General features: G+C 38.1%; 2 protein-coding genes and 1 long non-coding RNA gene across 3 annotated transcripts; 2 read left to right on the top strand and 1 right to left on the bottom strand.

The window, feature by feature from the left end:
- Positions 1–12,636: 12,636 nt before the first annotated feature.
- LOC116023359 lies at positions 12,637–13,767 on the top strand. The gene has a single exon (XM_031264355.1). It carries the CDS (start codon positions 12,637–12,639, stop codon positions 13,765–13,767), a length of 1,131 nt encoding a protein of 376 aa, XP_031120215.1.
- Positions 13,768–14,950: 1,183 nt separating this feature from the next.
- LOC116022350 (carbon catabolite repressor protein 4 homolog 6) lies at positions 14,951–27,643 on the bottom strand. The gene is made up of 15 exons (XM_031263034.1): positions 27,485–27,643; positions 26,945–27,398; positions 26,316–26,482; positions 25,455–25,520; positions 22,438–22,490; positions 21,543–21,624; positions 21,394–21,440; positions 20,065–20,146; positions 19,531–19,623; positions 19,400–19,432; positions 19,199–19,287; positions 16,928–17,990; positions 16,701–16,786; positions 16,297–16,381; positions 14,951–15,445 (listed from the first exon to the last, which is right to left on the bottom strand). The coding sequence occupies exons 1-15, from the start codon at positions 27,605–27,607 to the stop codon at positions 15,362–15,364; spliced, it is 2,607 nt and encodes an 868-aa protein (XP_031118894.1). The 5' UTR covers positions 27,608–27,643; the 3' UTR covers positions 14,951–15,361.
- LOC116022351 lies at positions 24,333–24,784 on the top strand. The gene is made up of 3 exons (XR_004099171.1): positions 24,333–24,421; positions 24,564–24,627; positions 24,737–24,784. It is a non-coding gene; the product is annotated as an uncharacterized LOC116022351 (long non-coding RNA).
- Positions 27,644–27,674: the final 31 nt, after the last annotated feature.

The following is a 27,674-nucleotide window of genomic DNA, read 5'->3' on the forward strand; positions in this document are numbered from 1 at the left end:
TGCACTTTGAACAGTATAAGTCTACTTTTGCATATATATATATATATATATACCTTCATATATCCATACACATATAAGGTTACACCCACTTATACATATATAGTATTCTCACATACCACTTACACGCATATAGTACCAAATATGTATATATATATGGTAATATAAATACATATACGATAGTGTATATATACACGGTATTAATGTATGTATATAAATAATAATAATAATAATATGCGTATATATGTATTTCTACGGTATAAATATATGTAAGTATATATAATAATCATGACAAGAATATCATCAATATAACTAAATGTATAGGGATGTATATATGTATATATATATATACAATTTATATACGTATATATATATAAGGTTGTAAACACATATACATGTCTACTACATATATTCATCACAACATAATCGTATACTAGTTACTTCATATAATCATCCACATATCTACATATGTTCATGATATACCACAATCACACCAATCTTTCATCTACTAAAATCTTTATATCCATACTTTATCAAGAAATTCATGAATATGATGGTGGAAAAAAGGTTTTGGTGGACATAAAGATTACCTTATCTTCTTGAAAATCTCACTAACTTCCTCTAGATGCTCACTCTTCCACTTCCTTTGGTTCTTCTACACAATCCATAATTTATCCACAATATACATAATATTAGATCCTTGAGAACACTAACTATACTAAAATAATTAGTAAAATAGGATTTTCTTACCCAAAATTTTCCTACAAATCCTAGGAAGTATATAACATCCTAACCACATATTTTAAGAAAACTATACTTGGATTCAAGATCTAGGAAGGAAAATAAAGCTTTTGAACCGATTAGAATAGAAATTTACCGAATATTTGTGATCTTGATGAAGAAATTGGCTAGGGAAGCTCTTTGAACTCAAGGAAGAAGATGAAATATTTTTTTCTTTCTTTTCCCTCTCTCTCTCTCTCTCTCTCTCAGTGAAGAGGAATGGAAGAAATGAAATTGTTCTTCCCTTCTTAACATATATACATATATACGTAATATGATATAATAATAATAATAATAATAATAATAATAATAATAATAATAATATAATATGTGGAATGCTTATCCATCCATATATATAATAATAATATTAATAATAATAATAAAATATGGATGAAGAAATGTGGTAGAGAAAGTGACACTTGTCAAAATCTTGTGGTTCCAAAAATAAAAATCTTCCAACTTATCAGTTGTGGTCCAAACAGATAAAGTTTCGGTGGAAAATAATTTAAATAGGAAGAATTTTGAAACCAAAAATTTACCTCAGACTAAAACTCAAAATTGGGCCAGGTTCGGTACACCGCGAAATTTAGCGATGTACGATCAAAATAAATTTTCGCTGCTATGGGCTGATTTAATTAAATAGGAAATTCAAGAATAATAATATGGTGTCTAATAATCCATTTCCTAGGACAAACGGGTCCGAACACCAGCTTCCAAAAATTTTACGGTTCGTGACCGGTACGTACGATCGCAGCATATTGGGAATATTTATTAAAATAATAATGTTAGGAAAATACGGGGTATTACACTCTACCCCCCTTAAAAAGAGTTTCGTCCTCGAAACTAAGGTTATCATTATTTCGGAGACAAAAGTTTAGCTGGAAAGGAAAGGGGTTGGATTTGATAAAAGGAAAGAGAGATGATGACTATTTCCCAAATACTAAACTCCCCATTTTAATAACGAGCACACCTAGGTTATCTTTTACCTTGCTCAAATAAGGTTGGATATCGTCTTCTCATTTCCTCTTCCAACTCCCATGTGGCTTCTTCCACCAAATGGTTTGACCATAACACTTTTACCATCTTTATGGACTTTCTGCGGGTATCTCGGGTCTTAGTATCCAAGATTTTTACCGGTTTCTCTTCATATGATAAGTTCTCATCCAAAGTCACATCCTATAAGAATTATAATATACTCATTATAACATAACTTTGACAACCTTTATAGTTTAATCCAAAGATCTTATTTACCTCAGGTTGAAGTACATGCGATGCATCATGTACGTACTTCCTTAATTGAGACACATGAAATACGTTATGAACTCGATCTAGCACAGCTGGTAGCGCCAATCGGTAAGCTAATTTCCCAATTCTTTCAAGGACTTCATACGGTCCAATATATCTCGGACTCAACTTTCCTTTCTTCCCGAATCGCATTATTCCTTTTGTAGGAGATATTTTCAGCAATACCTTATCACCTTCTTGAAATTCAACCGATTGCCTTCTTAAATCAGCATAAGACTTTTGTCGGTCCTGTGCAGCTTTCATCCTTTCTTGGATCAACTTGACCTTTTCTGTCATATCTTGAAGATATTCAGGTCCTAGTATCACAGGATTAACTAGATCTTCCCAACATAGAGGGCTTCTACACTTCTGTCCATATAAAGCTTCATACGGTGACATTTGGATACTTGCATGATAACTATTATTGTAAGAAAACTCAATTAGATCCAAATGTTCATCCCATGATCCTTGAAAATCCAATGCACAAGCCCTTAACATATCTTCCAGAGTTTGTATAGTCCTCTCAGTTTGCCCATCCGTCATAGGATGAAAAGCAGTACTAAGTTTCAACGTTGTACCCATAGCTGCTTGTAAAGCTTGCCAGAATTGAGATAAGAATCGGGAATCTCTGTCAGAAACTATATCCTTAGGTACTCCATGGTACTTAACAACTTGGTTTACATAAGCTTTTGCCAATTGAGTCATGGTCCAAGTGTCTTTCATGGCAATAAACCTTGCTGTTTTGGTAAGCCTGTCCACTACTACCCATATTTTATCTTTCCTTGACCTTGTCAAGGGTAATCCCCCCACGAAGTCCATAGAAATAGAATCCCATTTGCCACCGGGTATCTCCAGTGGTTGCACCAATCCCTTAGGTTTACATCTTTCAGCTTTGACCTTTTGGCAGTTTAAACATTTACTCACAAATTCTGCCACTTCCTTCTTCATGTTAGGCCACCAAAAATGTTTCTTGATATCTTTATACAACTTGGCTCCCCCAGGATGTACTGAATAAGGGGTATTGTGTCCTTCTTCTAAAATTTGCTGTTTGATCTCTGTACATGCCTTTGGAATACACCATCGACCATTATAGCGCAGGCTTCCGTCATTGTGNTTGGAATACACCATCGACCATTATAGCGCAGGCTTCCGTCATTGTGTAGTACAAATGGTCCTTTCTTTCCATCAACCAATTCAGTCTTTACTTTGCTCAACTCTTGATCCTTAAGTTGTTCTTTCTTTATTTCTTCAAATATGTTGGGAATAATTCTCATGTGGTATAACTCAATTTCAGCTTTGCTCCCACCTTGCTCTCTTACCTCCAAATTTAGTCTTTGAAATCCCTTGCATAAGTCGTCTGGCAGTACCCAAATAGCATTAAGAGTATGACTCGTCTTCCTACTCAAAGCATCTGCTACTACATTTGCCTTTCCTTCATGATACTGGATTACCAAGTCATAGTCCTTAATGAGTTCCAACCACCTCCTCTGCCTCATGTTCAATTCTTTTTGAGTAAAGATATACTTTAAGCTCTTATGGTCCGTGAAGATCTTGCACTGCACTCCATAAAGATAATGTCTCCGAATCTTTAAAGCAAACACAACTGCTGCTAATTCCAAGTCATGGGTGGGATAATTTATCTCATGTTTCTTTAGTTGTCTTGATGCGTATGCTACCACTCTCCCATTTTGCATTAGTACACACCCAAGACCTTTCTTTGATGCATCACTATATATTTCAAATCCCTCAGTTCCTGATGGTAGAGTCAATACAGGAGCAGTGGTTAACTTTTCCTCTGATGGTAGAGTCAATACAGGAGCAGTGGTTAACTTTTCCTTTAACTCCTGGAAAGCTTTAGGAGCAGTGGTTAACTTTTCCTTTAACTCCTGGAAAGCTTTCTCACAACTTTCTTCCCAACGAAATACATCCTGGAAAGCTTTCTCACAACTTTCTTCCCAACGAAATACAGTAGTCTTCCTCATGAAATTTGTGATAGGTTGGGCTATCCGAGAAAAATTTGGCACAAACCTTCGATAATACCCTGCTAATCCCAGAAAACTTCGGACCTCCGTAACTGTCGTAGGAGTAGGCCAATTCATCACAGCTTGAATTTTGGCTGGATCTACTGAGATTCCTTCCTTAGTCACGATATGGCCTAGAAATGCCACACTATCCTTCCAGAAATCACACTTAGACAACTTGACATATAATTGATTTTCCCTTAGTGTTTGCAACACGATCCGAAGATGATCCTCATGTTCTTTCGGATTCCGGGAGTAGACTAAAATGTCATCGATGAATACAATGACAAACTCATCCAAGTAAGGTCTAAACACCCTATTCATGAGATCCATGAATACTGCTGGTGCATTTGTTAACCCAAACGGCATCACCATAAACTCATAGTGGTCGTACCTTGTCCGAAAGGCTGTCTTAGATATATCTTTCTCAGTCACTCTCACTTGATGATATCCCGACCTCAAATCTATCTTTGAGAAAGTACCAGCCTCCTTTAATTGATCGAACAGATCATCAATCCGAGGGAGTGGGTACTTATTCTTGACAGTCACCCGGTTCAACTCGCGGTAGTCAACGCAGAGTCGCAACCCACCATCCTTCTTTTTCACGAACAATACTAGAGCTCCCCATGGCGATACACTCGGACGAATGTATCCCTTATCTAGCAAGTCTTGAAGCTGTTCCTTCAATTCTTGTAATTCTATTGGGGCCATTCGGTACGGGGTCTTTGAAATAGGAGTAGTGCCCGGTACCAGATCAATGGTGAACTCTACTTCCCGTTGTGGAGGGAAGCCTGGAATCTCTTTAGGGAATATGTCAGGAAACTCCCTTACGACAGGGATTTGCTCAATTCCCTTCTTATCCACATTCAAATCTTCCACCATGCATAAGAATACTTCACACCTTTTTCCCACATACTTCNCTCCTGGAAAGCTTTCTCACAACTTTCTTCCCAACGAAATACAGTAGTCTTCCTCATGAAATTTGTGATAGGTTGGGCTATCCGAGAAAAATTTGGCACAAACCTTCGATAATACCCTGCTAATCCCAGAAAACTTCGGACCTCCGTAACTGTCGTAGGAGTAGGCCAATTCATCACAGCTTGAATTTTGGCTGGATCTACTGAGATTCCTTCCTTAGTCACGATATGGCCTAGAAATGCCACACTATCCTTCCAGAAATCACACTTAGACAACTTGACATATAATTGATTTTCCCTTAGTGTTTGCAACACGATCCGAAGATGATCCTCATGTTCTTTCGGATTCCGGGAGTAGACTAAAATGTCATCGATGAATACAATGACAAACTCATCCAAGTAAGGTCTAAACACCCTATTCATGAGATCCATGAATACTGCTGGTGCATTTGTTAACCCAAACGGCATCACCATAAACTCATAGTGGTCGTACCTTGTCCGAAAGGCTGTCTTAGATATATCTTTCTCAGTCACTCTCACTTGATGATATCCCGACCTCAAATCTATCTTTGAGAAAGTACCAGCCTCCTTTAATTGATCGAACAGATCATCAATCCGAGGGAGTGGGTACTTATTCTTGACAGTCACCCGGTTCAACTCGCGGTAGTCAACGCAGAGTCGCAACCCACCATCCTTCTTTTTCACGAACAATACTAGAGCTCCCCATGGCGATACACTCGGACGAATGTATCCCTTATCTAGCAAGTCTTGAAGCTGTTCCTTCAATTCTTGTAATTCTATTGGGGCCATTCGGTACGGGGTCTTTGAAATAGGAGTAGTGCCCGGTACCAGATCAATGGTGAACTCTACTTCCCGTTGTGGAGGGAAGCCTGGAATCTCTTTAGGGAATATGTCAGGAAACTCCCTTACGACAGGGATTTGCTCAATTCCCTTCTTATCCACATTCAAATCTTCCACCATGCATAAGAATACTTCACACCTCACATTCAAATCTTCCACCATGCATAAGAATACTTCACACCTTTTTTTCAAATCTTCCACCATGCATAAGAATACTTCACACCTTTTTCCCACATACTTCCTCATCTTGGCCATTGATACTAATCTCACATCGGGCTGACTTGCAGCTCCCTTATAGGACACACGTTTTCCTTTTGGGCTCCTCAGTACCACTTTTTGTTTGCTACAAAAGATCTGAGCCCTATATTTTCCTAACCAATCCATCCCTAATATTATATCAAAGTCGTCTAATCCAAACTGTATTAAGGTACAAGGGAAACTTTCCCCTTCTATGCTTATAGGTATATTCTCAAAAACATTACTACAGGTCACCACCTTCCCCGATGCAAGGTTCACTTTAAATTGTACTTGGGAACTAGGTACTAACTTTAATTTCTCTATAAACCTTGAGGATATAAAAGAATGAGATGCTCCAGAGTCAAATAATACATAAGCAGGTATATCACGAAGCAGAAAAGTACCTGCCACCACATCGCTCACATCCGCCTGAGCTTTACTCATCACAAAGATCCTTCCTTGCTGGGGTCCACTCCTGCTGGTTGGTGCCTTGCTTGTGCTCTCAGTGTTACTATTTGCCATATTCACTCCATTCCTAGCCTTCACTTGGATTCCAGATTGTTGGGTCTTTCCTTGACTCTGGCTAGGACGGAATGACCCTTCCCTCGTGCTAGTTTGACACTCAAATGAGCGATGGCCCTTCTTCCTCGTGCTAGTTTGACACTCAAATGAGCGATGGCCCTTCTTCCCACAGCTAGTTTGACACTCAAATGAGCGATGGCCCTTCTTCCCACAATTGAAGCACTCTATCGGCATCCCTATACAATCGACACCGGGATGATCCTTCCCACATCTCTTACAATGGAAATGCCTCTCCTTCATCCATCCTCTACCAGTCATCCCCGCACTTTGAGTTGGGTAATCCCTCCTAGGTCTGGGAATCCCACTTCTTTGGTACTCCTGAACAGTCTCTCCTTGACTCATCTTAGATTTCTTCTCTCCCCCTTTGCTACTACTTTCAAATCTCCTCTTACCCTTCTCACGAACCTCCTTCTGCATCTACTGGATTCGATAATGTTTAGCAGCCTTACTATAAGCCTCTCCAAGAGTCTGACACTCAAACACACAAACGGCTTTTTGAGTCTCGAAATTTAATCCACTTACAAACTTCCTAGCCTTGCTTGGCTCATCCGGGGCTAGGGCAGGAGCAAATCGTGCCAGCTCAAGATATTTAGCATAGTAGTCCTGAATAGATGCCGTCCCTTGACGTAGATGCAGAAATTCCTCATACTTGGCGGACTTAACATGCTCGGGATAAAAACGATCCCGCATTCGAGCCTTAAGGTCAGTCCATTGAAATTCTCCCTCTTGCAGATACATGGGTCCCATCATACTCCACCAATTGTCAGCTTCTTGCTGGAGATAGAATGTAGCTATCTCCACCCTCCTTTCTTCAGGACAATCTACAGCCTCAAACATTTTGTCGAAAGTCCTTATCCAATCTTCTAACACCAGCGGATCTTCCTTGCCGGTGAAGAATGGCGGACGATGCCCGGCTATGATCTTAGCCACATCTGGCCCTCCCCGTTGATTATTGAGAAGCGCATTTCCCAAAGTTTGAGTCAGTTGGGTCAATTGCTGCAAATTCTGCGCTAGCAGTTCCTCGGTAGGAGTTCCACGAGGTTCGGATCTCCTTCCAGACGGAGCCATTATAAACTACTGCAGAATCAATACGAGGTTCAGACAAGCACAAATCACTATCTAACTTACACAGGTGCACACCAAATTGGGTGCAATAGTGACAGTTCTAAGTATCAAACATAATCTTAACCAAGTAAAATAATATCACACCCTCACCACGAGTCCTAAAAAAAAATTTCCTCCCTAGAATTTCATCTTTACCTTCTTAAGATCCAATACTTATTTCTTAAAGTTCCACCCTAAAGTTCATGCCTAGGTCTCAACCTAGTGCTCTGATACCAACTGTAACACCCCCAGATTTTCCATCATACTAAAAGGCATAATTAATCATAATTACTAATTTCTCAAAACGGAAGCGCATAAAATCCAGAGGTGCTACTCCACAGCTAAGTTTATTACAAACTTAGATGCTATGGTAGTCTTTACATCTACTATCCTTATTAATACATACTATTACTGCCTTACATCCCAGTAATATACAACCCAAAAACCATAGTAATTTCTATCATCAAGAGTAGATCCATTTTCTCTTCTATCGCTCTTGGATAACAAGATCTACTCCATACCTGAAATTCATTTGGAAAACAGAATTAGCACATAGTGCTAAGTAATCCCTACTCCACCCTGTAAAATCATGGTTTTGGAAAATAGTTTTATTCTTTGTTTTCGAAAAGCAGTTATTTCACATGATAACAAATTTTCAACAAGATTTCTCATATAAGAGATATTCATTTCCTCATTATTGCTTCAAAGAAAAAATATGTATCAATAATCACAATTTCCACATGTATGCACATAATCATACTCATACTCATACTCATACTCATAATTATCCTCATAAACATATAAGCATTTAAATAGAAATAACTAGCTTTTACCATAATGAAGTTAAAGATATTCCAATTAACACCACAATTTCCTTCTCATTTCCATCATCTCACCACAACCTAGTTATTCCAACTAGGGGAAGCAGATCTAGGACCTTTAGTGTGCACACCCCTTGTCGGGATTCCAAGCCCGTAGGTTAGTCACTAGCTCTAGTAACCCTGGATCTGTTTCTACAAGGTTACTCAAGTGGTTAATACCAATCATTTTGGGGCCCAATGTTTGTGATTCCATTATGAATGTTAAAAAGGAATATCCTCTAACTTCACACCGTGATTTCATTTTGTCTCATTCTTTACTTTCTCACTTTATGCACTTTGAACAGTATAAGTCTACTTTTGCATATATATATATATATATATATACCTTCATATATCCATACACATATAAGGTTACACCCACTTATACATATATAGTATTCTCACATACCACTTACACGCATATAGTACCAAATATGTATATATATATATGGTAATATAAATACATATACGATAGTGTATATATACACGGTATTAATGTATGTATATAAATAATAATAATAATAATATGCGTATATATGTATTTCTACGGTATAAATATATGTAAGTATATATAATAATCATGACAAGAATATCATCAATATAACTAAATGTATAGGGATGTATATATGTATATATATATATACAATTTATATACGTATATATATATAAGGTTGTAAACACATATACATGTCTACTACATATATTCATCACAACATAATCGTATACTAGTTACTTCATATAATCATCCTTTGGTTCTTCTACACAATCCATAATTTATCCACAATATACATAATATTAGATCCTTGAGAACACTAACTATACTAAAATAATTAGTAAAATAGGATTTTCTTACCCAAAATTTTCCTACAAATCCTAGGAAGTATATAACATCCTAACCACATATTTTAAGAAAACTATACTTGGATTCAAGATCTAGGAAGGAAAATAAAGCTTTTGAACCGATTAGAATAGAAATTTACCGAATATTTGTGATCTTGATAAAGAAATTGGCTAGGGAAGCTCTTTGAACTCAAGGAAGAAGATGAAATATTTTTTTCTTTCTTCTCTCTCTCTCTCTCTTTCTCTCTCTCTCTCTCTCTCTCTCTCTCTCTCTCTCTCTNTCTCTCTCTCTCTCTCTCTCTCTCTCTCTCTCTCTCTCTCTCTCTCTCTCTCACGGAATTGCAGTGAAGAGGAATGGAAGAAATGAAATTCTTCTTCCCTTCTTAACATATATACATATATACGTAATATGATATAATAATAATAATAATAATAATAATAATAATAATAATAATAATATAATATGTGGAATGCTTATCCATCCATATATATAATAATAATATTAATAATAATAATAAAATATGGATGAAGAAATGTGGTAGAGAAAGTGGCACTTGTCAAAATCTTGTGGTTCCAAAAATAAAAATCTTCCAACTTATCAGTTGTGGTCCAAACAGATAAAGTTTCGGTGGAAAATAATTTAAATAGGAATAATTTTGAAACCAAAAATTTATCTCAGACTAAAACTCAAAATTGGGCCAGGTTCGGTACACCGCGAAATTTAGCGATGTACGATCAAAATAAATTTTCGCTGCTATGGGCTGATTTAATTAAATAGAAAATTCAAGAATAATAATATGGTGTCCAATAATCCATTTCCTAGGACAAACGGGTCCCAACACCAGCTTCCAAAAATTTTACGGTTCGTGACCGGTACGTACGATCGCAGCATATTGGGAATATTTATTAAAATAATAATGTTAGGAAAATACGGGGTATTACACGGACATTCCAAATAAAGTATACACAACCAAATACATGAGGGTCAATATGGAATAAAAGTTTTGATGGATATAGACTATGGTATGGAGTTTTCCCATTCAAGACCATGGAGGGCATGCGATTGATCAAGAAACAGGCTATGGAAACAACATCAACCTAAAATTGCTTGGGACTCCCCTTTGAAATAGCAACTAGCAAGGCCATCGTAGTCTTGAGCAAATGCCTATTTTTTAGCTCAGCTACCCCATTCTAGGAAGGTATGTCGACACAAGAAGACTAATAGCATACCCTTCTAAAGCATATAAGAGGCAAAGGGGAACAAAAAAATATTCCTTAGCATTATCACTGCGTAAGATTTTAATAAACACTCCAAATTGGGTTTCAATTTCAGCACAAAACCATGAAAAGAGACCATGTAATTCAGAATGACACTTTATTAGATATAACCACGTCATACGAGAAAGATCATCAACGAACGTAACAAAATACTTAAATCCAGGTTTAGACGTCATAGAATAAGGACCCCAAATATTTTAATGTACTAACTCAAAAGGAGTAGTAACACGTTTGTCGACTCTAGGACACAAATGCATGCAATGGTGCTTAGAAAACTCAAATGACTCACAAGGTAAAGAAGACACACTTTGAAATTGAGGACACAATTTCTTTAACAATGGAAGGGAATGATTCCCCAAACGACAGTGAGCATAATAAAGAGTGACAGCAACTGAACAAGCAACGGATTCCAACCTCATGGCGTTAAGAATGTAGAGGCCTCCGGACTTGCGCCCCTTACCAAAACCCCTCTTCGTTGTAAGATCCTAAAACTGACAATGATTAGGAAACAACATAATACAACAATTTAAAACATGAGTAAGTTGGCTAACCGAAATCAAATTGAACGTGAAATTAGGTAGGCTCAAGACAGATGGACTAGTGTGATGGTACCAGACCCAAGTACATGGGAGGTGGATATATCTACTAAGGTCACAAGAAGACTATGTGTCTCGGAAAAAAAAAAAGTGGAAAATAAGCTAGAGTGACCCGTCATATGATCTATGGCACCCGAGTCTATGATCCATTTGAAAGAGGACAGGAGAAGGCATGAGGTTGTGTTACCTAAGTCGACAATAATAGTGACTGAAAATGACGAACGTTTTAAAGAGTCCTGATACTGAGAAAACTTGGTAAACTCATCAGCAAAGATCAAGAACGACTTGGCAGATGTATCATATTTATTTTCAGCCATACCCAGAAAAAAAAACAAAAAAAAATTACAGAGTACAAAAAATTCAAATTGGAATGTGTACGCGACAAACTGACTATGAAGCAAAAGTCACTGATGATGCAATGGTCCAAACCAGGTCAATCAAAACATTTTCCGGTCACTGAAAATGCCGCACGCGTCGACGCATGGAGAGAATGACTGTGGGTGACAGTGGCATGTGAGCTCACATGCCAGGTAAAATGTCGTTAGAAGTTCCAGATCTGATCGCCGGACACCGACATTCCACCCTTGTACGTGAGCAGTGTAAATAGTAGAACGAAAAGAAATTTGATCGTAAAAGCATAATACCATGTTCAAAAGTGAAGAAAATGTTTCTGATTTAGTGAATTTATAGGTGAATACACAACCCTATATATACATGCTAGAACACCTCTAAGAAGAAAACAAAGACATTTTTTCCTTATAACCACCTACCCAAATCCCTATAAATCTCCTAGTATATATACATTCCACAACACACTTGTATTTTGTACTTTGGCCCTGTTTGGTAAATGGCTATTAGCTGATTACGTTGGCTGTTTGGGTTAAAAGGTATGATTTGTTGATAACATTAGCTGATTGTAGAAAGTTGTTTGATAGATTAGCTTTTAGCTGATAGTTGTTTGGTATAATTTCTTTTATCAAAAAGCTAATTCAAAAGGTTGCTTTGAGTAGTCTTTTGAATTTTAGCATTTTAGAATTACAAAAAGCTTATTAACCAAACAACTAATAGTGATCAAATAAGCCAAAATTGGCTGATAGGCTGATTATTTATCAAGCAGGACCGATTATTTATAAGCAGGGCCTTTGACTTTTGCTAGTTTTGAAATCAAATATCAAATTTAATCAATTTTTAAATTAAAAGTGAAAAAGAAAAATAAACTTTTTGTCAATCAATTATACCATTACAAAAATACACAAAATTTTTCCTTTACCTTTAGAATATGACGGAATCTCTCTCTGAGGCGGCATCACCAACGGCGATCGAGCGGTCGCCGGAGGACCAAGATCTTCTGGAACGCAATACCAAGAAGACGAAGAGAGGAAGGGAGTACACAGCATCTTCCTCGTCGATGCCGGCGGAGGACCAAATAAAAGAAACGCCAACGAAAGCGGAGGCAAGGACCCCTGAGTCGAACCAGTGGAAAACTCCGGCGGAGACTCCACACAATGTGTGGGCAACCAAGGAACCCCATCCCCAGGCGGAGGAGATAGTGCCAGAGGACGATACTATGGACAATGGTAGCTTCAAATCGGATTTCCCGATCATTACGGTAACCAAAGCGGAGAAAGAGAGACTAAGACGGCCATGGCGACGGTCGCTTATCATCAGAGTCTTGGGCAGAAAGGTGAATTATTCTTATCTTCAACAAAGATTACAGCGCATGTGGAAGCTTGAGGGTGTCTTCGACCTAATCGCGATTAGCCATGACTACTACATAGCGAAATTTGAATCGCTCAAAGATTACGAGTTTGCTAAATTCGAGGGTCCTTGGATGATTTTGGATCACTATCTTGTGGTTCAAGAATGGGAGCCGAACTTCAGTCCATGGAAGAACAAGACCAGGAAGCTTTTGGTATGGGTGAGGTTCCCGAAATTACCGATTGAGTACTTCGATGAAGAGTTCTTGAAGAAGATTGGACTCTCGATCGATCGTCCCGTCAAAATCGATACTACAACGAGTCTCACCTCCAAAGGGAATTTCGCAAGAATCTGTATTGAAATTGATATAACTAAGCCCCTGTTGTCAAAGTTCGTTCTAAACATGGAGGAATGGCCAATAGAGTACGAAGGAATTCACCTTGTGTGCTTCAAGTGTGGGAAATATGGTCACCGCTATGAGCAATGCGGCTTGGAGGGGCCGGAAAACATGGAATCAGATTTCAACCAGAAAACCCGCCCTATTCCGGCGGCGACGAACAGTAACGCAACCGGACAAGGTGGGTCCGAAGTACGGTGCCTGGATGCTAGTGAGCCGAAGAGACCGGAGGAATCAGACCAGGAGGCCGAATTATCCGAGGGAGGAAGCTCCGGTCGACAGAGGACAAGCCCCACGCAAGAAGGCCGGATTTAATGACATGGGGACTCAATCTCGTTTTACTGCTCTCGAAGGTCTCGGTGACACTACGGCGGACCAGGATCAAGATACGGTGGGGACATTAGCATTGCAACAGTCAGGCAAGACTCTACCTAGAATTAGAACAACTGACCATAATAAACAGAGGGGTCCGGAGCTAGGAGATAATGGCAATAATGGTGTGCCTAGAGAACTGGGATCTGGGTGGTGGAATCAACCTGCGTATCAAGAGGCTTACCATAATTCCAATCGAGGTGGCTACCAGTCTGCCTATCGCGGTGGTTATCAAGCGGCCTTTCGAGGTGGTAGTCAGACTACTTACAAGGGTGGCTACCAAACTGCTTATCAGGGTGATTACCAGACATCGAATTGCGGGGGTCCCCAATTAATCAATGGCGGCTCCCGAGGGCGGCACGGAAGAGGTGGTGGACCAAACCGAGCAGCTGCAGAATCCGAACACACAGTGGTCCGCGGGTCAAATCGCGGGAGGAACATATCAAGTTCGGTTGTCTACCACGAATATGGACAGCCGGATGACTCTATAATGGCTGGGTTCGAGTATTCTCCCAAAGAGGATCCACCTAATCGTGGTGGTCCTTTATCGAATGATTTTAATTTTCCAGACATTGCAATGGCAGAGGGTGTCGGTTCTGATGAACCTCTTGGGGTGGTGGCGCGGCATGGCAGTTTCTGTTAGGTGTTGGAACTGCATCGAAACAGTGGAAAACGAAGATCACGTACTGCGTGTTGCTGATTTAAATGTATGGAAGATCATTCTTCCAGACTTCCATGCTAGGAATAGGGCTGCCCCTTTCTCCAGATGGTTGGAGGTTGGTTTTTCAAACAAGGAGAGTGGTAATCATTAGGCCAGATTTAGGCCAAGTTGGCTAGGATTTTCGCCCAAAGGATTGAATGCAGCTTAGAGGTTTCTTTGTAATACATAAATGCAGCTCTTGTCAGGGTATCACCCCTCCTTCTAATAAAAAAAAAAATAAAATTATACCATTACAATAAGTGTATGATCTTTTTTATCCCTGAATTGCATGCAGGGTGACTTTTTAAATTCAACATGAGATCAGATGGGTGCAATAAACCTAAAAATCAGATAACGCACTAAAATAATACCAATACACGCGCAAACAAATTTCAAGAGATAATAAACGTATATAGTATTCAAAAAAAAAAAAAAAAACGTATATATATTTAAATATTTCTTTATTTTCCATGAATTTCAACAACATATTCCAGACAGTCAATTCTCACTAAAAAAAACGATGTATAAACAAAAACATATTCACGACCCCCCATCTGAAGAATACAGAAAAAATGGCATCACTACTCAAGAGTGTTATTCTGTCATTGGCTTATAAATTTCATGAAATACAAATGAAATGAGTCAATAAATATTGGATTGTTTATACCTGTGGACGATGGAGTTCTGAATTTTCAAGATCGGACCCTAACGAGAGTGGAGTTTGGGAGAAATCTGTATCAGAAACCTCATTGAAGTGGTTGAATGAGTGCCTATTGACGAGAATAGAAACTTTGGAGCTCATAAAGAGCAGAAGCTAAGTGCAAAGTGCAGCACCTGCTACTCAACGTCAATGTCCTTGACAGGAATGTCTTTTGTGAACGCCAATTCCGAAACCAAAGCAATATGATCACTTCCCCATTTCTGAAATAGCATGGCAAACCAATTAGTGAGAAGTATCTGATGAAACTCATGAAAGGCACATGCGCGGTTTTGATAGAAATAGATTACATCTGTAGTCAACTTTATATTTTGGTCTTGGGTAAATTAGCAAAACTTTGGAGTTAATACCATCTAGGATCATAGTGGTTTAGTCACGCTTAGTCCTAAACTTTCAAATTGACCACCGTTGTTCCTTGGACTTTCAAATTGTTACATCTGTGGTCCAAGTTTACCACTCATAGTCCTTCAACTATCAAATTTTAACCACCCATGATCCTTCCAAGAGGACCACAGATGGTTAAATTTTGAAAGTTGAAGGACTATGGGTGGTCAACTTAGACCATGGATGGTAACAATTTGAAAGTCGAAAGACCACGGGTGGTCAATTTGAAAGTTTAGGACTAAACGTGGCTAAACCACTGTACTCGGAGGACCCCATAAGGCATTAACTCGCAAACTTTGAGTAGGTTAAAAAATTCCTATCAAATATAGTGTAAAAATAGTAGAAAATAGCTACAATTTAATGGTTGTAGGCTACTAGTAGCATCATAGCATGTGATTGAGCAATAAACTATCAAAAATGTAACTATTGTGGTACACCTATTGTTCTAGTATGTGCTTTAATGGTCATGCCAACTTTAATCCATTTCACCTCATGATAACAAAACAACTGTACCATCTCCATAGCATATCGCATTTTAACTCTAACATCTCAGCACTAAATTTTATAGCAGTAGTTGAATCAGTATTTCACCAAGTCGCTTTCCACAGCCCGTAAAGCATTCATAAAGTTCAGATGAGCTGTAAACATTGTGTATAGGTTGCAATCATACCTTGGTGGGGAAACCCTGAACCCACTGCATGGCCTGTTTTGGAATTGGAGCAAGTACCCTCACAGTTTGAAGACCTTCAGAACGCCTACATATCAATTTATCATTTATAACAATTCAATCAACACTATGAACAAATATAATATAATCTTAAGCTCCAAAAGGTATATAGATGCACAACATGTAGAGATGTGACTATGTGTGTTTGGAGGAAGAGAGAGAGAGTGGGTGGCCTACAGCTTGACAACTTTTTCCAAACTCAAGAGAATTGAGAAAATTATATATCTTAAGGTCCCTTCAATGAAAGCTAACCTTGCTTGCATTGCAACCCAAATAGGTTCCCACAAATTATGCAGAGGCAACTAGCTGCAACCTAGATCAGTTATGAGGTAAACTCTAAGACTTACCATATGTAATCAACAGTACCCAGGAAGCAGCTGTGATAACTGGTCACTTCAGGTTCTCCAGTAGAATCTCTTGTTCCTGTGACTTCCTGCAATATACAAATGAATGTTGGGATAGAGCAACAAGTTATAACAAGCACAGTACCATCTTGCAGGGTTGTCTTTCTAGGGTTGAGGCATAAAAAGGTATGGAGTATATTTGAAGCTACAATTAATCTTGTAAGAGCTACCTCTACTTCCCGATACACACTTCTTAGCTTCAAACGGTGTTCCATTACTGTGCAATCCACACTGCCTGTTGCAGTTTGTATCTCTATTGGAGTCCAAGCTGATGGATCATAAGTGAACTTCTCCGTATAAACAGCCGGAGAATCTGCATCAAGGTCATCACAGAGAATTTCTTTCCCCAAAGCAGATCCCTGAGACTGCTCATCTAATTTTTCAGACTCATATACTTGCAATTGAGTAGATTCAGATGGAAAGGGATCAGTTGCACCACATAGCTCAGATAAAAATGCTTCACTGTCTTCACCTATAGACTGATCCTCTGCCTCTTCAAAGACATTGTCCAGTGATAAATTATCCATTTTCTTATCCAACAGAGCAGCAGTCTGTTCAGATGTGTAATTAAATTCATGTGGGCTTGGAGCACAACCCTCCACATTACCATTTGAAAGCAGTGATACATCTCTGGGGCTACTTAGAGAAGAGATTACATGTGAATTGGGAGAAAACGGATCAGAGAGTACCTCAGATGAAAATGCATCTACAGGAGATGTAGACACACTGCTAGTTTCTTTTCTAGGATGATTTTCACCTACTAATACGTCTTCCTTGTTGCAGATGGACTCAAGACCTGAATGCATCTCCGAATCCAAATAATTGCTGGATGGGCTTGATATTGCATTAGTGGTGGTGGAATATTCATCATGCCTGCTTTCAGTAGGATTAGAGCTATCTTTCTCTTTAGTTGGTGAGATTATATCTTCATTAGGAGAGACAGGCGAACTATCTTTTGAGACGCTAAGGGGAGCAGAAAGATATCTTTGGGAATCATGGAAATTTTCTACTGTTCCTTCTCTACTTTTATCTTCAAAGTGGACACTCACAAAAGATTCACTGGAGTCATTTACTACAGAATTCTGATTTTGAGACCTGATACCTCTGGAAAGTCCATCTACAGACTCAATTTCTGGGGACCATGTCCTTACATTTGGTGTTGAAGAGCTCTCTCTTCCTTCTCCCTCCTGTGACACCAGGGAATCTTTAACCGAGTCAGCTGAAGACTGGGCCCTAAATAACAATCAAAGCAGCGTGTCAGATCCAAAGGATAGATATATTATGCACATAGAATGTTGTTAATTAAAACAGATGCACGAGAAAAGACTGGGAAAATTAATATTCAATAACACAGATGAAAAAAAAAAAGGGGTGTGTATACCCAAAGCTTTGGCATTGAATACAGGACATCTGCATGCATAATGAATTTAACAGTAAGAAAACATGCTGACATGGAAAAAAGACATCAGATATTGAGGCTACTTTGCTCTAGTAAAATTTAAATGGATTCCAGTAGATTTTTCCGGAACATAGCAATGAGCTTGACCAGCATTACAAGTTATCAATATATAAACTTAAGACAATCAAGAAATCCATTGTACAAGTGGATTCATCCATCTGTTCTTGAAAAATTAAGCAATTTATTTAGCTTTTATCCATCTAAGGTATCATTTCTAACAAATTGGTTGGGGAGGCTCGGACACATTAACTACATCTTATATGTGTACCCCAAATCTTTATTTTAAATGTGGCATTAGATTATAAATTTTTATTGCCATAAATTTCAATGTAGTAGGTTATAACCAAATCATATTTTCAGACACCAGAAGAATAAAAACTGGTAAGGATTTTAATCAATCTAGCCTAAACACGCGCGTGCACAATATTTTTGAAACATGGAAACACCTCATATAGCAAACATGTTAAATCTAATTAGTTTATCAATATTCGATATTAGAATTTAAATGATCAGTAATGCTTACTCAGCAAACTTGATTGGTTGAAACAAGCAATAAGTTTATTGACAAAAGCCTGTCTAATAGTACTCAGCATAAGGCATGTTAGTTGAACTTGTTTCAAAATCAACAGCAGTTCAACTGATTGTATTGACTGCCATATGACAAGTATAGAGCAACAAAACCTATTGGTAACATAATGACCTAAAGTTATTCCAGCAAACCAATTTGAAATGGAGATAATTGATACTAGAAACAAACAAAATACAAGAGAACTAAGATTTTGTAATTATTTACTCGTGTTGAAGAGGTCTGCATTATAAAATCAATAGCCATTATAATAGTGTATGGATGGGATTTCTCATTTTGGCTCCCTATACAAGTTCATCAAACATACTTGAGACGTGCACCTCGGGGCTTTAATTAAAAATTGACTAATCTAAAAGCAAATACAATTTTGGAACTTCAATTACAGTGACTCAATACCTATTCACAGGAGGTGAGGGCTTCAGTAAATTTAGAGTAGCAGACTCCTGCCCAGAAACCTTATCACGAGGCACTTCTAATATGTTCAGCTGCAGAAGAAAAAGAAAACAAGTAGAGCATTTACATTTGTCCAATGCACAATTTGTACAGGTAGTTAGGTAGAGGCAACAAAATGAAAGCAAATGTAAAGAGAAATTTTACCTTTTGTTCTGCAATAAAGTTGTACAATGGACTCTGGTAAAAGAAGGGGAAATGCACAAATAAATTAAGCAGTTTGTTGAGCACAGCAAATGTTTAGAACAATAAATAAAGTAGGATGTAAAAGAACACACCTTGGGCGTGCTGTTAAAATCTCCACAAATTACAATAGGAGCACCATCCCACAGTTTTGAAAAATAATCAGCCCTATCAAGAAGCAGTCTTATCTATTTACAGCAAAATTAAGATGAAAAATACATTTCATCAGTAAATTCTTTCTGCTTAAACATATATGCAACTACAAAATTTTCAAGTGAAAGCACAGCAACTTTAGTGACAGTAACTAAATACTAGAACCATTGATAAATGACATGGACATTTACAACTTGTCCAAAGGTAACAACCAAGGAATAAAAAATTCTTTCCCTGGGTTACAAGCTGCCTCCTTCAAAAGCTAAGGAAAAAGAAATGGAGTGGAAGGCTGTTGGGTCATAAAGGATAGCACAATGGAGAAAGCATTTGAAAAGAGGAAAAGAAAACATGGCCTAAATGATGCACAAAGAAACAAGAATATCATATTGTTTCTGAGTAGATAATACGAAATTACATGGCATTCTTACAAGACTGGTTTCAGCAACCTAATAAAGCCCATTTGTAGAAAAGAATACCTGTCCAAGCTTCATCTCTCCCCTTCGAGGATTGAAGAGTACGTGAATATTACAGATTACAACTTTATTGGTATTTGATGAGCTGCAATAGAATTAAAAACTAAATTACTAGAATTATCTCTTACATATTAAGAAACTGAGTACATTATGTCATAAATTTTGCAGCAATTGATGCCATACTGACAAATATCAAGTATAATTGATAAGAACACTAGTTTGCAATTATGACCCACAAATAATTAAAATAGATCACCATAAAAGTTAACTTGGATGACCAAAACTAAATCAAGGACTAAAGAAAGTAATGAAAGATCATACCACCTGAAAATAATGTTTTTGAGCTCAAGATAAATCTGCACTTCAGAATTACCCAAATAAGCCTTAACACTTGTCTTGGGGAAGGTGGATTGCAGTACACCCTAAGAGGGGACAAGTAAAATGTTCTTAATCCTTGTCTCAACATGAAAGACCGACTATTAGTGTTTTTTTCTTGCTTTCTATCATTCTATGTGTCATACGGTTTGGAAAGAGAGCAGAGAATGTTTGGGGAGAGTGGAGCAGGCAACTGGAAACAATCCTTGCTTTAGGATTATTAGTTGCACCACCAAAAAAATCCTGGAAGTGCCTCTTCTAAAAATTTTAGGTGCATAATATTCAATTTAATTATTCCCTCTTCCCAGACATTTGATCTGAGATTACTTCACCCCTCTTATATCTTTGAACTTTTTAAATCATAACTAAAGTGTGGTGGCACCCTTGAAGTGACCAGTAAACTAAATGAATGAAAAATATGAAGCAGACATTATATATATATATATATATATATAGAAATGGGTTCTTGTGCGGTTGGCCTTCTCCGGTGCGGTTGTTTTAGGTGCGTGGTTTTTCTTCTTAAGGTGCGTAGTTTTCCTTCTTAAGGTACGTGGTTTGTGTGCTTAAGGTGCGTCAGTGGTGAAACTTAAGGTAAGTGAACCTAAAGCTTAAGGTGCGTTGTTTTCCTTCTTAAGGTGCGTGATTTGTATGCTTAAGGTGCATGAGTTGTTGAAACTTAAGGTGCACCATTTTAAAACCTTAGGTGTGTGGGTGTGTTCATAAGGTGCGTGGTTTGTGTACTTAAGCCTTAAGGTGCATCGGCCTAAAGCTTTAGGTGCACGTGGTTTGTGTTTTAAAGGTGCTTTGTTTGTGTGCTTAAGGTGGTGAGGATATGTGGTACAAAAATGTTCTACAGAAACTATTTTCTTTGAAAGGAACAGTTCAGAAATATAAAAGATCACATATTTTACAATAAAAAACAAAAATGAATAGGTATATTTCTAACATAACAACTACCTTGTTGAGGAGGCTGCACTAGCATCACCATTACACTGATCCAAAAACTGTTAACAAGAATTGAAGATTATACAGTACAATACAAAATGACAGAAAAATGGAGAAAAAAATCTGTAAAAGTGGTCAACTAACACTTTGGGATTATATACCTCAAACACACATATCTGGGCAACATTATCCCGAAGACCATGATTTTTGAATTCAATGGAATCTTCATGCAGCAACTTGAATCTGTAAATTATCACAAAACTAGTTCAATGTAAATAATGTTATGTTGCCAACCTCAAATATCAATGCCAGGGAACATGGTAAGTGGTGGTGCAATGATGAGACTAGAAGAAAGTTGTCTTTATCTCACACAATTCATAGAGCAATGAATGCACGCCTTTCATACAGAAGTCACTATCTTTAGTTACAAATCTCAGCTGCTAAGGAATAAGAACAAAACAAAGACAGTACCCAAAAAGAAAAAAAAAAAAGAAAAAAAAAAAAGAAAAGAAAACACACACACGAAGTGTGCGAGCATTGAGTTACATTTCCCCTCATTATGTTAAATAATATTCCAACTTAACTTGCACGTGGACAAAATTTGAGAACAAGCATGTACAAACAGCAAAACAAAACATAAAGTGAAATACTATGACAGGTAAAGGAAAAACAAAGACAACCTTCAGGATGCTATACAATAAAATGTTCTCTTCAATGGCTGAAACACAACTCATGCATGTCATGGAAGAGAGGTGGAAAGAAGGATAAGACAGTACATTACATAAGTAAGAAAGCCATTTAGATTAAGTGCCATTATTCTGTTAAAAGTCAAATATCTAGCTGTTTCCAAATTAGTAAGTTACATACTTCAGAGATGATATACAGTAAAATGTTCTCCTCAATGACTGAAACAACTCATGCAAGTTTACAACTATAAACCATGTTTGTAATTGGCTCAAGAACACAAGAAATTAAACTTGTATTTATTGTTCACAGCAAAAAAAATATAGATTAATTTAATATTTCAACTCAGCACTGTGAAAGTAGAACTTTTACCTAGAACCACGCCAAAATATTGCACACCCATCAACTGCAACACCAGTTCGCATCTAAACTCAATATTGAATATATGATTAGTCCATATTTCAAAAGAATTCAGATGTAAAGTTTATTTCACTAAATATGCAGTATGTTGAAGTGGATTGTTGTGCTCTAACAGAATTTCACATCTATAAAACTGTATACTATAGTATTTATTATTGATAAGTACAGAATCCATTAGGAGGCACCAAAGAGATTCCACCCATACAATAAAGATTGTACAGCAAATATACTATAGTATTAAATCAAAATAATGTTTAAGAAGTTCTGAAATCAAGATTTCTGAAGAAAGGAACTACATGTGATGGATAATCTAGCTGAACCTCTGGTTTCCCAGTGCATCAGTACAGGATGGCAATTTGCTCCTTCACAATAGCCCGCCCCTACTAAACTAGAATGGGTAGACACTAGATAATGAAACAAAAAGGGGAATTTAAGAGTCTAAACTCAGACTTGTAAATCATAATTTAGCTCTATACTACTTTTTTTTTTTGTAAGTACATGCTGAGAGCTCAATTTTGTGCTCTCAAAAAGAACAAACACAAATTACCTGTATTAATTTTTTGATAGGTAAAACAAAATAATTTGATTAGGGAAATAAGAAACAAATTCAATCTTAACAGGTGTCAAGAAAGGTATTTTCACAAACATTTTTAATCTCTTATGTTCACTGTTATAGCTAACAGCAAGTACAGCACTTCCAATTCATGCCATAAATTTATTTTGAGGGAGAGAGAAACAAATTGGAGAATAGGTCACACTCAAAATGAGGACTAAATATTTTTTAATCAACACATCACAATTAGGTATACAAGTAAAAAGTTTTACTTTAACAATAATAATTAGCATGTATATCAATATAAATGCCAAACTATACATTTTGTTAATTTAAGGTAAATGAATGAACAGACAAATGAAAAGCAAAAGTAGAAAAGATTTTAAACCACATGAAATTCAATTAAGCAACTCCTAGGCACCTATCATAACCTTGTCATGCCAGTTCCATGATCACGATTATATTTGACTTTTTGCAGAATAATATTCCTAGGTACAGGGAGGCCCAGAGACACCCAAAAGTTGAACTTCTCAGTGAACCAGTTCACAACCTGAACTATATCTAGTAAAACCAAAACCTAATCAGCTCTTGTTGATTACTATATAACCACAACTACTGAACACTTGAATCAAGAATAAATCTGGTGAAATTTAATGTGAGGCCCCTATTAGAGTACAAATATCAGGTATGCATCATCAACTACACCTCACTTTGTATGCAATAGTAACCTCTGTGTGTATATTTATTTATTTATTGTTAGAGATATAAGGGTTAGTTGAAATATTTACTCTTAGCCCTAGGTTTTAGTGTTAGTAACCTATGGCTAGGGTTAGTTCTAAACTAGTATATATAGCTCTACTCTCCTGTACATTTACACACAGAAAATATATACAAATACTTAGTTTTGTTATTCTATTGTTTAACGTGGTATCAGAGCGAGGTTGAGTGAGTGGGTAGTGGGTTTTGGTCGGAGTGAAGAGGCGAAGCTGCCGGAGGAAGCGGGGCAGCCACCGGCGCGTGTGCGCCGTTCTGGAGGCTGCTCCGGTCGAGGTTTGTTCTGGTAGGCTCGTTTCTGAAAGCCCGATAGATCTGGAGTGGTGGTGTCTCAACCGTCAAGTCTCCCTCTCCCCTCTTCTCTCGCAGGCTTTCCCATAGTCGCAGCAGAATAACTCCAGCAGCAGTGGATGGTTGCTGGTGGTGTTGGCCCTTCGTTTTTTCTTTTGTTATCGCAGACAATGCAATTTACAACACCTGTATGGCCATGGAAGAACCAAGAACCGCAGCGGTGGTGAGCAGTGGTGGTTGGTGGCTGCCAGCAACTGTGGTTGTGGTTGGTGGGGTGTTGATGCTGGAGTGTTGAAAATGAGAATGATTGGGCAGTAGGTTAATGCTGGAGTGTTGAAAATGAGAATGATTGGGCAGTAGGTTAATGGTGGAGTGTTGAAAATGAGAATGATTGGGCAGTAGGTTAATGGTGAAGTGTTGAAAATGAGAATGATTGGGCAGTAGGTTAATGGTGAAGTAGGTTAATGGTGAGGCTGCTGGGATGGAAGCTGACAAATAATTAGTTAGTAGGTTTTTGTTTTGAGGTGTTTGGTTTATCATGTCATAAGTCTTGAAAGTTTATATTTAGTTTATTGTATTTTTCTGGCTTGTTTAAGTTAATTGAATATGAGGTTAGTATCATATTTGGAGCAGTGCCAAGGTGTGAGAGTTGGAGGCAGTCCTTGTACAGGGGTGTTGCAGTGATGGGCAGCACAGGTGCCAAGGGTGATGTGGACCTGGCGGATGTCGCGGCTATTGTGGAAGGCCGGCGGCTGAAGAATGGTTCAGGAGGAACCAGTTTGTGCGCACGCAACAAGAAAACCGGGAAACACTGGTGTTAGGCAGCGGTGATAAGGGTTTGTGGAGTGAGAGGCCGGTGCGCTGCGGTGTTAAGCAGCGGTGATAAGGGTGTGGGGTGTGAGAGGCAGGTGCGCTGCGGTTGTGGTGTTTGGCCTGGTTTGTAGCTTTGTGGAAGCTTTGTTGGTGCGGACAAGGTGCATTGTGGACTGACTTGGCACAGCATGGTTCGAAGGTTCAAGACTTATAGTTCTAGGTTTGGAGTCTTATGGTTCATGTGACACATATGTAACAAGTTGGGCATGTTGAAATCTATGCTCCAACTTGAGGGGGGGTGTTAGAGATATAAGGGTTAGTTGAAATATTTACTCTTAGCCCTAGGTTTTAGTGTTAGTAACCTGTGGCTAGGGTTAGTTCTAAACTAGTATATATAGCTCTACTCTCCTGTACATTTACACACAGAAAATATATACAAATACTTAGTTTTGCTATTCTATTGTTTAACATTTATTATTAGTACTAGTATGAGTATTAGGATTAAACATAAAATACATGTGAATTCTAATTCAAACACCTTCCATATGCCACTGTATCCTCGCAACTGCAATTCAGCCTCTAAGTCCTTAAATCTGTCGACCTCCTGATATGTTTAGAATAAAACAAGAACCAAATGAATATCATCAGGTGTGCAGCAATTTTCAACTGAATAATTAAAGAAGATAAAATATGAAAAGCATCGCATGTACAAAAGTGCTAACGTTTTTCCAGTTTCTCTTTATTTCTTTTCAACTTTACATCTGAGAGGTCAATTTAAATCAAATATAACACATGTATTAAATGGAATATAGAAACTAATTTGTCCAGATGAACAAACTGTCACACAACAAACTCCAAGTCCAACCAGAACGACTAGACAATGAAGACCAGACAAAGTTCAAAACTTTCTGGTATTTCGAATCACTTGGTCCATGAGGACTTAGTATAACAAATGGCAAGCACCTTTTTTTGTAATAGATTCTAACTGAAGCATCACATCAGACAACCCTCCATCTAGCTTACCTGTCTGTACATCCTGTCTTATGTTTGAATTAATCTCATGATATTATCACCACCAAAGGACACACAACAAGGAAATACCCGTTCTTATTTTATTTTTAATCAATTAAACATCCAAAAAAAAAAGGTCTGAAATAGTATTACGAAGTTCCTTTCTTGCTTTTATCAATGGTCTCTTCATTTTAAATGCAATCAATAACACAACACCCAATGGAAACTTCTCCCTTTTTGTTGGGATATGATGGTTGAGGAGAGAAAAACATCAGTGAGTATGTGGTTACAAAAATGGAAGTCACCAAATATTTATTCCACATTTTGTAAACTATTAACCTCTATTTTCAGAAGTCCATAACATGAGCTAATGCATCAGAATGATAACCTGTAAACACAGTATATCAGCTGACCATAGTCCAAGTTCAAAAATAATACTTCTCTTACGCCACTCCCAGTCCAGAATATGCCGAGGTATGTGAAAGTAGAGTCTTCTCCAATGGTCAGTTGCATGGCAATCAGCTAGTATGTTGTATGATAGAACAGTGAATCGGTCTGCAAGAGAAGTGGGAAACTGGACCATTTAGTAATGAACATAATTACACATAGGCTTTCAGCAATCAAATCCACAAAGCCAGCTAGAAATAGGCCCATTTGATCATGAAAATAGTTGAGCAACACTGTTAGAAACCAAGTTATGCTCCATGACATAACATCAAGCTCTTTTCCCACTCTGTGGGTTTTGCAGTGCAGGAAAGTGAGGTTTACTTAACTATGGTATTCTTCCATCACTGAAGGTACCTTTTAATCTCAGAGATATATAGGTAATTAGGTATATTCAATCAATTCACAGTTAAGAAATCCAGACAAGGATAACTTGTAATCTTTCCCTTTTAAATTATAAAATCATGATTTTTTTTCCTGAAAAAAAAAAAAAATCTATGCCAAATATGCAGTGATGACATACAATCGCTAAATGCCAATTTGAAAGTGAAACGGAAAGAAAAAAAAAATTACCATAATGTGGCGGAGGTTCAGGTTTGGCATGCTCCCAAACCCGGAAATTCAAGGCCTTGGGAGGCTGCGGACGCGGCCGGAACTCAGGCGGCGGTCGAGGTGGCCTGAACTGCTGGTTCTGATCAAAATGCGGCCAGCCTGGTCTATTTAACTGCTGGTTATAAAATGAAGGCGGCCGCGGCCTATGAAACTGTTGATTGGAGTATAAATTCGGAGGTGGAGGATGAGCAGAATAATAAGGAGGATGATGACTGAAAGAAGGAGGCGGTGGTCGCGGACTATGCGAACGAAAATTCGAAAACTTCCCACCACGGCTATATGATGGTCGAAACCCTCGATTAGTGTCTTGTACCGACCGGAAATGAGAGTCCCCGGATACCTGCTGCTCTCCACGGCCGCCACCAGAAGGCTGGTCGGAGTAACTTCTCCGACCGCGGCCCCTTCGGCCTCCCAACTGTAAACAGAGTGAATTTTTATATACAGTACAGCGTACTTGAGTGGTTCTCAGTGATGATGTGAAAGTTTGGAATGGGGACTCACGTGCTTATGGTTGTACATGGCAGTACGGGATGCGACAGCGTCAGAAGGCGTAGCGGTGGCTGTGACACCGTCGGAAGACGTTGCGGCGGCGATGCGGTGGAAGGAAGGAGGAGAGCGCTTCATGAGAGCTTGAGATTCAGTGTCCGTTACTCCGTTTGTTTGCAGTAAAGTGATTCTTTAACGTTAACGA

This window comes from Ipomoea triloba, chromosome 6 (assembly GCF_003576645.1).
Source record: "Ipomoea triloba cultivar NCNSP0323 chromosome 6, ASM357664v1".
NCBI classification, from domain to species: domain Eukaryota; kingdom Viridiplantae; phylum Streptophyta; class Magnoliopsida; order Solanales; family Convolvulaceae; genus Ipomoea; species Ipomoea triloba.

Excerpts from the sequence above, each read along its gene's own strand:
- LOC116023359 (XM_031264355.1), top strand. The coding sequence starts at position 12,637 with ATGACGGAATCTCTCTCTGAGGCGGCATCACCAACGGCGATCGAGCGG.
- LOC116022350 (XM_031263034.1), bottom strand. The coding sequence starts at position 27,607 with ATGAAGCGCTCTCCTCCTTCCTTCCACCGCATCGCCGCCGCAACGTCT. Across the intron at positions 22,491-25,454 it reads GATACAGTGGCATATGGAAG|ATGCGAACTGGTGTTGCAGT; the intron begins GTGTTTGAATTA and ends TATTGAGTTTAG. Across the intron at positions 16,382-16,700 it reads GGTACTGTTGATTACATATG|GCGTTCTGAAGGTCTTCAAA; the intron begins GTAAGTCTTAGA and ends ATTGATATGTAG.